Source organism: Sapajus apella, unplaced genomic scaffold, assembly GCF_009761245.1.
Source record: "Sapajus apella isolate SASKATOON/1434 unplaced genomic scaffold, GSC_monkey_1.0 scaffold12, whole genome shotgun sequence".
In the NCBI taxonomy this organism is placed as follows: Eukaryota; Metazoa; Chordata; class Mammalia; order Primates; family Cebidae; genus Sapajus; species Sapajus apella.
The window spans coordinates 3,862,152-3,872,150 of NW_022436952.1; the positions used below are offsets into that span (position 1 = coordinate 3,862,152).

Here is a 9,999-nt window from a genome sequence, read left to right on the forward strand (position 1 = left end):
CCTCCAGGGCCTAGCACACTGCTTGGCACATGGTAGGTAGTTGATCATCAGTTAGTTGTTTGCTGAATTTGCTGACAAGAACTTCACGGTCTGGGAAGGAGACAGACGGGCACACAGCTACTTTTAACACCAGGCAAGAGGTGTTGGTGATGTAACAAACGTACCAGGAGAGTTGTGCTGATGCGGGGGAAGGAGAAAGCCATTCCTAAAAGGATCTGGGAAGTTTTCACTGAGAAGATGGCATTTGACTGGGCTTTGGAGGAGAGCAGGAAGAGAAGAGGGTGGAGGCCAGGTGCAGTGGCTCACACCTGTAATCCCAGCAATTTGGGAGGCCGAAGTGGGCTGATCACTTGAGGCCAGGAGTTCAAGACCAGCCTGGCCAACATGGCAAAACCCCATCTCTACTAAAAATACAAAAATTAGCTGGGCATGGTGGTGTGCACCTGTAATCCCAGCTACTTGAGAGGCTGAGACACAAGAATCCAAAATTGTTTGAACCTGGGAGGTGGAGATTGCAGTGAGCCAAAATTGTGCCACTATACTACACCCTGGGTGACAGGGCGACACTCTGTCTCAAAAAAAAGAACAAAAAGAGAAGGGGGTAGGAGAAGGGCATTCTGGGGTGGACAATATAACTGACTGTGGGAAGTTGGAGAGTGCAGGAGTTGCGGTGTCAGAACGGGATGTGGGAGATAAGACGGGAAGAAACAGCAGAAGGCAGAAAGGGAAGGGTGTTGAATGCTGGGATGTTTCACTTTCTCTTAGAAGCATGGGGAGCAGGGATGCCTTTGGAATAGGAGCATGAAAGATCTCTCTAGTGTCAGCACAGAGAAGGGAGAGAAGGATGCCAGACCACAAGCTGAGGCCTCCATTAGGGTTGTGGTGGTGGGGAGGGAGAAGAGAGAAACTAAAAGGGCAGGATGGATGGATGGATAGATGGATGGATGGATGGATAGATGGATGGATGGATGGATGGATGGATGGATGGATGGATGGATAGATGGATGGATGGATGGATGGATAGAGGGATGGACAGACGGAGAGATGAATGCAATGGTGTCCTGAAGCTAGTTTACACTGGCTCACAAGAGCAGATTGTTAAGTTCTGGGGAATTTTGCCAACTGGTTTTTAAAGAGCCATTAAAATATAAATAAATATATATGTTTTATAAGCTTATAGTCAGGCCAGGTGTGGTGGCTCACACCTAGAATCCCAACACTTTGGAAAGCTGAGGTGGGAGGATTGCTTGAGCCCAGCCTGATCAACATAATGAAACCCTGTCTCTAATAAAAAATAATAAAATTAACAAATAATATGTAAAACGTATACTCAAATAAGTTACTACAAAAAAGGTAATTTCCTTCCTGTTTCACTATTTTTTTTTTTTTTTTGGGAGACACAGTCTCACTCTGTTGCCCAGGCATGCAGTGGCGCAATCTTGGCTCACTGAAACCTCCACCTCCTAGGTTCAAGCAATTCTCCTGCCTCAGCCTCCCAAGTAGCTGGGACTACAGATGCACGCCACCATGCCCAACTAATTTTTGTATTTTTAGTAGAGACGGGGTTTCACCATGTTAGCCAGGATGGTCTTGATCTCTTGACCTCGTGATCCACCCGCCTCGGCCTCCCAAAGTGCTGGGATTACAGGCATGCGCCACCTTGCCCAGCCGTTTCACTACCTTTTACCACATCTACTATGGTGGAGATACTACATAACGGCCTGTGCTGCACGTCTCTTCCCAACTCCTCCTTCAGTGTTGGTAGCTTGAAATCAGCCATGGTGACAGAGTTTACACTGTAGGAATCAGCAAAAGCTACAAATCAGGCTTTTTCTTCTGCAGCACTGGTTGTTAAATGTTTACCAGTACACCACTGGATTATTGGACAATGTAGAGGGAGAATGAACAACAAAAAAAAAGTAACTGGAGACAGTGCTTTGTGCCACCTCCAGTGAGAGAAAGGAGCTGAAATAAAACCGTATTGGAAGCTGGGCACAGTGGCTCACACCTGTAATCCCAGCACTTTGGGAGGCTGAGGCAGGCAGATCACCTGAGGCCAGGAGTTTGAGACCAGCCTGGCCAACATGGTGAAACTCATCGCTACTAAAATTACAAAAGTTAGCTGGGCATGGCACACGCTATAATCCCAGCTACTCCGGAGGCTGAGGTACAAGAATCACTTGAACCCAAGAGGTGGAGGTTGCAGTGAGCCAAGACTACACCACTGCTCTCCAGCCTGGGTGACAGAGTGAGACTCTGTCTCAAGACAAACAAATCCATATTGGAGCCCATAGGCCAGAGGCAACCTCTGTAATAGAGGAACACAGGGGATCTCTTTTCTGTTCCCGCCCTTGCCCCATTCCCCCTCACTTTAGTTCCACTGTCTCCACCAGCTGGTGCAGCCTCAGAGTGTCCTCTCGGAGGCCCTGGTAAAGGGACTCGTCCTTCATAATTAGCAGGTATAGATCCTAGAGAGAGGAGGACAAAGAAGGTGAAGGAAGGGGTCTCATCCCAAGGGCTACTCTCTGCCGGGGCCAGACAAGGTCTCCATGCCTTTGAGCACAGAAGAGCCATATAACCTAAGGCCCCCTGGCATCTCTTCCTTCCACGTGCCCAGCATCAAAAGTATGGCTCCTTCACAGGGGCCCCCTTCTAGACCTGATAGCCCGTTTATCCACCTTCTCTTCCCCGAGGCCCACCTTGATGATGTGGCCGGCTCCCTCTTCCTCTTGAAGCAGTCCCTGGTAGGTGTCCAAGAAATGGAGAAGCATGGCTAGACAGGCCTGCTTCTGGCCCAGCCCCTCAGGACCCTCCATGCCTCCTGCACGAACAAAGCTGACCTTAAGTTAAGAAAAACCCCTAGGCAAGCAGACCTGAGGAACTGAGGAGAAAGATGGGAGGCTAGGCCACGTGCAGTGGCTCACACCTATAATCCCAGCACTTTGGGAGGCTGCGGTGGGCAGATAACCTGAGGTTAGGAGGTTGAGACCAGTTTGGCCAACACGGTGAAACCCCATCTCTACTAAAAGTACAAAAATTAACCGGGCATGGTAGTACATGCCTGTAATCCTAGCTACTTGGGAGGCTAAGGCACAAGAATGGCTTGAACCCAGGAGGCAGAGGTTGCAGTGAGCAGATATCGCGCCATTGCACTCCAGCCTGGACAACAGAGGAAAACTCTATCTCTAAAAAAAAAAAAAAAAAAAAGAAAGAAAGAAACACCTGGTATGGGGGTTCGTGCCTGTAATCTCTGCACTTTGGGAGGCTGAGATGGGCGGATCGCCTGAGGTTAGGAGTTCAAGACCAGCCTGGCCAACATGGTTAAACCCCATCTCTACTAAAAATACAAAAAAATAGCTGGACGTGATGGCGGATGCCTGTAATCCCAGCTACTCAGGAGGCTGAGGCAGAAGAATCACTTGAACCCAGCCAAGGTTAGGCCATTGCACTCCTGCCTGGGCAATAAGAGTGAAACTCCATCTCAAAAAAAAAAAAAAAGATGGGAGGCTAAATTGCTAGACTTGGGGCCAGAGAGAAAGGAGTTTCAGGGGCCAAGACCTCCTCATGCCCCAGGGCAGGTTTTTGCTTAAAGTAGGTAGTGATGGCACCCACTTGACCACATCCAGCTCCTGCAGGTTAGACAGGTTAGATTTTCACTTGAGGATACCCTGCCCAGACCCATCCAACCCCTGTCCAGCCCAGGGCCTGGAGCTCACAGTGCACCTAATAAAGGCCAATGGTGCTTACCACAAACCTGACTATACCTCACTGGAAGGCCTGATGTTTCTAAGAGAGCCTGTGACTTTATTTATTTATTTATTTGAGATGGAATCTCGCTCTGTCACCCAGGCTGGAGTGCAGTGGCACAATCTGAGCTCACTGCAACCACTGCCTCCTGAGTTCAGGCAATTCTCCTACCTCAGCCTCCAGGGTAGCTGAGATTACAAGTGCCCGCCACCATGCCTGGCTAATTTTTGTATTTTAATAGAGACAGAGTTTCACTTTGTTGGCCAGGCTGATCTCGAACTCCTGCCCTCAAGTGATCCACCTGCCTCAGCCTCTGAAAGTGCTGGGATTACAGGCATGAGCCACCACACCTGGCCAAGAGCCTGTGACATTCTACTCAGAGGTCTGACATTTACAATTAGGTCCTAGAATAACTCCATGAGAGGCCCATGCTTATGAGACGCTATGAATAGCCCATCCAGTGGCTCCTCTCTAGCAGACCCCACTGAAGCACAGCCATGACCTGATGTTTACATCAGACCCATTATAGCTCACTGGGCAACCAGATGTTTTGGAGCAATAATTCAGTGGGGATAGAGGCCCCCCTTAGTAGAATAATAACACCTTGTGTGGGTGCAGTGGCTGACGCCTATAATCCCAGCACTCTGGGAAGCTAAGGTGGGCGGATCACTTGAGGTCAGGAGTTCAAGACCAGCCTGGGCAACATGGCAAAACCCTGGCTCCACCAAAAAATACAAAAAGTAGCCAGGTCTGGTGGCACACGCCTGTAGTCCCCAATTCCTGGGGAGGCTGAGGCAGGAGAATCGCTTGAACCCTGGAGGCAGAGGTTTCAGTGAGCCAAGAACACACAACTGCACTCCAGCCTGGGTGACAGAGCAAGACTTCATCTCAAAATAAATAAATAAATAACACCTTTCATTTGTACAGGGCTCTGCAGCCTCCAAAGCACTCCTACATCTGCTATCAGACTGATCTTCATAGCAGCTCATAGGTAGGCAGGACAGGTACTATTTACCTCTATTTTACAGAAGAGGAAACTGAGGCCCCAAGAGGTTAGGTAATCTGCCCAGGTTACACAGCTGTTGAGTAGAAAAGCTGGGAGTGAAACCCAGATTTTTTAATTTTTTAATTTTTTTTTTTGAGACAGAGTCTCACTCTGTTGCCCAGGCTAGAGGGCAGTGGCACGATCTCGGCTCACTGCAACTTCCGCCTCCCAGGTTCAAGTGATTCTCCTGTCTCAGCCTCCTGAGTAGCTGGGAATACAGGTGTGTGCCACCACTCCTGGCTAATTTTTCTTTTAGTAGAGAAAGTGTTTTGCCATGTTGGTCAGGCTGATCTCGAACTCCTGACCTCAGGTGATCTGCCTGCCTCAGCCTCCCAAAGTGCTGGGATTACAGGTGTGAGCCACCTCGCCCGGCCCCAGGTATGTTTTCTAGGGGAGAGTTTAGGCTCTGACATTGCATGTGTGATGGAGGGAGCGGCTCCCTCTGACCTCTCCCTTTACAAACTCCACAAAAGGATATTACTGGTGTAGCTCCTGCAGAAATTTCTCCGTCGGGAGGAAGAGAGAATGCGTAAGGACAATGTCATCCAGCAGGATATCTGTAAAGATCGGTGGGCACCAAGCATGTCAGGAGGGCATTTCCAGAACGAAACTGGAAATGCAGTGCCTCCCTCTCTTGCCCCTGAGGGCAAGTTCTCTTTAGCCAGGCCGGAGCCCCAGCCACCTGCCCCGTCATGCTCTGCATACGCACACACACACATGTGTAAAGGTTCTGGGCAGCCGCTGCGGGGGTGGGGTTGGCAGCTGCCAAGGCAGCTGAAGGGAATGGGGGGGGCGTGCCTTTGATGGCCACGTGCACTTCTCTTCAGTGTGTGTGGGAAGTTGGTCAGATAACACATCAAGTTTGAGTTTTGCCTGAAAAAAGCAGCCCACAGAAGGATCTCTAAACAAAGAGTATTTCCAAACACAGAGGTCAGCATCAGTGAGGGGAGTGTGTGTGTGTGTGCTCCTCTTCCCCTCCCCATCTCCTACCTAACAGCTCTGAGTTCTAACTAGAGAGGTGAGAGCCAGCCTGATTAAAAGGGAGAGGGAAAGACGCCATCGCTTTGATCTCAGAACTTTTATACAGAAATCTTGTGTCCTTTGGGTGCCCAGAGACAGAAGGGTTAATGAAGGAAAATGGTGAAGAGGAGTGGCTCCTCTCACCACCCCTTTCCCCTCCACACCCCCGTCTGGGCCTGGCTTAGCCAGTCAGCCGGGTACAAGGTCGCCCTGACTTGCAGCCAGCCCTGGGGTGGGGCAGGGCTTCCTGGCACACACAGGCAAGGTGCAGGGAGGGAGCCAGGTGTCCTCACCAGGACAGGTTAGGGCCAGGTCCCCAGGCACTGTCCCAGGACAAAACCAAGGCTTCTGAAGGCCCTTGGTTCACCATCCCCTGTGGTCAGTTCTAGCCATGAAGGTGGAGGAGGAAAACCCACACGAGGTAATTTACTTCAACAATTTCATTTCACAAATGAGAAACTGAGGCCCAGAGCTGGGAGGGACTTGCCTGAGGTTGGAATAAGAACCCATAATTCTGAGTCTTCTGTCATTTTCTCAATATGCCTGAGGCAAGCAGAGTGTTGGGGAAAGCCTAGTGGTCAGAGGGGGCCGCTTGGATGTTAGAGAGGCTTTGGCTAGGTTTAGAGTAACTTCTGTAAGCTCTCTCCTCCCACACACCCTGGGAGGAGACCAGGATGACTTGAGAACATTGGTTTTATTGGAGAACATCAGAGTGGCAGGTTAAGCTGATTCTCCTTCACCCTGGGACTGGTTTGGAATTTCCCAAACCAGTTACTCTGGGAATCCAGCCTGCCAGATAACATGGGTGACATTTCAGGAGCCTTACCCGAGGGGAGACTGAGCAGAATATGTGGCACCAGGCCCCTGTAAAAGGGGAAAGACAGTTTCTCCCTTTTCCTCCCTGCCCAGCTACCTTGCTGTTTTTTTTGTTTTGTTTTGTTTTTTTGTTTTGTTTTTTTTTGTTGAGACGGAGTTTCACTCATGTTACCCAGGCTGGAGTGCAATGGCGCGATCTCGGCTCACCGCAACCTCCGCCTCCTGGGTTCAGGAAATTCTCCTGCCTCAGCCTCCTGAGTAGCTGGGATTACAGGCACGTGCCACCATGCCCAGCTAATTTTTTGTATTTTTAGTAGAGACGGGGTTTCACCATGTTGACCAGAATGGTCTCGATCTCTTGACCTCGTGATCCACCCGCCTCGGCCTCCCAAAGTGCTGGGATTACAGGCTTGAGCCACCATGCCCGGCTGTTTTTTGTTTTTTTTTAGAGACGGGGTTTCACTATGTTGGTCAGGCTGATCTTGAACTACTGACGTTGTGATCCGCCCGCCTCAGCCTCCCAAAAAGCTGGGATTATAGGCATGAGCCACCGCGCCCAGCTCCTTACTGTGTTCTTACAGTGAGTCAGACAGCCCCCAGCTCTGACCCCCAGCTTCAGGGAAGGGGACGAGGAATCAAGAGGCCTGACATCCTTCATAGACTTTATCTCACAGGATTTCTAAGCTGGAGCAAAGGAAGAGTAAGACGGGGACAGAGTGGGGGAGATGCTGATATGGGGCCACAGTTGGGCATCTGTCTTTTCCAAGGCAGGCTCTGGGCCAACGTACAGCCTCCCTAGGGAATGTGTCATAGAGACACAGGGTGTGTGGTGTAGGCGTGAAGTTATGGTTAGGAGAGCTGTGTGTGTCTGATATTTTTCTAATTAAATCCAAAAGGTGTCAGCTCCTCAGGGCAACTACAGCCTGAGCCAAAGGAGAGGACCCAGGTCTTGTGAAGGATTTAGGAGAGTGGAGCCCCGCTCCACACATCTAGGTTAGGGTTCCCTGCAGAGGGCTGAGAGCGAGTGTGAAAGCTCTCAGCATTAGGGTCTCAGCCGGGGCTCCCAAACCTCAGACTCTCCTGGGCTTTCTGCAATGCCTAGAGGTAGACCCAAAGACCCCTGGGTCTTCTACCTCAGCCACCAACCAGCCATTTGAGGCCTCAGTTTCCTCAAAGGCCCCTTAGTAGGGTTGCTGAAAGGGAGTGGTGAAATAGTATCATCACTTAGGGAAGAAGTTTCTCAGGGTGTGGTGATTATGTTTTAAAGAGGCTGTATGCTGGGCACGGTGGCTCACGCCTGTAATCCCAGCGCTTGGGATGCCAAGGCGGGTGGATCTTGAGGTCAGGAGTTCAAGACCAGCCTGGCCAAGATGGTGAAACACCATCTCTACTAAAATTACAAAAACTAGCCAGGCACAGTGGCAGGTGCATGTAATCCCAGCCACTCTGGAGGCTGAGGCAGGAGAATCGCTTGAAACCAGGTGGCAGAAGTTGCAGTGAGCTGAGATTCTGCCACTGCACTCCAGCCTGGCTGACAGGGTGACTCCATCTCAAAAAAAAAAAAAAAAAAGAGGCTGTGTGCTGAGGTCTGCCACTGCCACGGGAAGGGAAGGGTGGGAGCTGGAGGCACTCAAGCACCCTGGGTGCTGCAGGGCCCTGATGCCAGCCCAGCCACATCTCCCCTTCCAGACACCTTCTGAGTCCACCCCCAAGGAGAACGCTATCCTCCCCCCCCACCGCCAAACTGCTAAGGACAACGCATCCCTTTGCTGATGCATAAAAGGCAGGGCCTGTTCCTGTCTGAAACAGCCCCCGCTCTGGGTGGGTCAGCCTGCGCTGTGCAGGCCTCTGAACAGTCAGGGACCCCGGGGTTTTCAGAGCTCAAGCACCTCTGGTGGGTGGCATGGCTGTGCTGGGCAGCTTCCATCTTAATGTATCAGGCCCTAATCTAGGCCCACAGGAGGAGGTATTCAACATTAGGGACCCATGGAAGTCAATGGCTGCAATGCCCAGGGGAAAGGAAGGGTGGCTGAAGGAGAGGAAGAGGCTCAGCTGCTTCTCCAGCCGGGGGTGAGGCTGCTGCAGGGAGGAAGGTGGGTACTGCCCCCTCTTCCGCAGGAGGGTCTGTGCCTACGTTAGGCCCCTAGCCAGCTTCCGCGGACCACTCAATCCTGTACCCAGGCCACAGAACGGCGCCACCCCCATGCTCCAAGGGCAAAGAAGAGGATCTGGGGCCAGCCCCTGCTCCGGGTGTTCGAGCCCGCCCGCTCCTTACCTGAGGCGGCGCTGTCCCTGGTGGCCCCTCCGGCCAGTCGCTCCAGAACCCGGTTCAGAAGATGCTCCGGCCGCTCGGGGGCGCCCAGCGGGGCCCAGGGTGGCGAAGTCAAGGGCTCACCCGGGGACAGCTCGTCAGAGGAGTAGGAGGAAGGGGAGCGCAGGGGCCCCCCTCCCCCGAGCGGTCCCGGCCCCGGCACCTCCTCCAGCTGCAGCCAGCAGGGCCCCCCGCTGCCCAGCTCCTCCGCGACCCCCGCCGGCTCTCCCCCTTCCTCCTCAGGGGGCGGCTCCAGCCCCGGCTCGGCGGGGGGCTCCCGGAGGAAAGCGGGGAGCAGCAGGCGAGACACGCTCTGACGCCGCTGCAGGGACCGCGGTCCCCCGGCTGGACCGCCGCCCCCGCCAGGTCCCCCACCCCCTCCAGGCCCGCCGCAGCTCCCCGGACCCCCGCCGGGACCTCCCGCCACCGTTCGGCCAGCCAGCTGCGACGTCTGCTTCTTCAGAAATTTCTCCAGCGGCTTCATGCCCCCCCCCGCCCCTCTCCTAGGGGCCGCCGGGGGACCCAGGTGTCCCTGGCGCGGGCGGGGGGGGGCGCGGGGACACGATGCTCAGAGCTGGAGGAGCAGAGTAGAGGGCCGTGCCAGGCGCCGGACTAGGGGCCAGAGGTGCCGAGCCTCGCTGGCCAGAGTCCAGTGGCCAGTAGCCGGGGGAGGTGCCAGAGGGAAGGAGTGCCGGCTCTCAGCAGCCCCCCATGCCGCTGTAGCCGGCACGCGGCCCGAAGAGTGGGCAGGCTGTGGGGCCGGTGCCCCCGGCTCTGCGCTCCCGGGCTGGGCTGCGGCGGCAGAAGCAGCGGGCGGAGCGCAAGGCTGAGAGGACGCGGCGGCGGCGGCGGCGGCTGCGCTCCTGGCCGGGTGGGGGGGAAGGTGGCAGAACCGAGACCGCGCCCCCTCCTCCAGTCCCCGCCCAGTCCCGCCCCTGCCCTTCCTGGGCCCGCCCCCGCGCCGCACGAGGCTTGAACTCGCGCGCTGGGATTGACCGCGAGGGAAACAGTAAGGGTCTTGGGTTCTGAGCAGAAGAAATTAAGGGCAAAGGTGAGGCAA

At 53.8% G+C, this 9,999-nt stretch overlaps 1 protein-coding gene across 3 annotated transcripts; it reads right to left on the reverse strand.

The window, feature by feature from the left end:
- Positions 1-527: 527 nt before the first annotated feature.
- RAPGEFL1 (Rap guanine nucleotide exchange factor like 1) lies at positions 528-9,798 on the reverse strand. 3 transcript variants are annotated; one of them, XM_032279765.1, is made up of 5 exons: positions 8,904-9,798; positions 5,271-5,349; positions 2,700-2,835; positions 2,371-2,468; positions 528-814 (listed from the first exon to the last, which is right to left on the reverse strand). In XM_032279765.1, exons 1-5 carry the CDS (start codon positions 9,421-9,423, stop codon positions 574-576), a joined length of 1,074 nt encoding a protein of 357 aa, XP_032135656.1. In that variant the 5' UTR covers positions 9,424-9,798; the 3' UTR covers positions 528-573. The 3 variants fall into 3 exon arrangements, with proteins under 3 accessions (XP_032135656.1, XP_032135657.1, XP_032135658.1); XM_032279766.1 differs by lacking the exon at positions 528-814 and adding an exon at positions 1,596-1,796; XM_032279767.1 differs by lacking the exon at positions 528-814 and having other exon boundaries at positions 2,207-2,468.
- Positions 9,799-9,999: the final 201 nt, after the last annotated feature.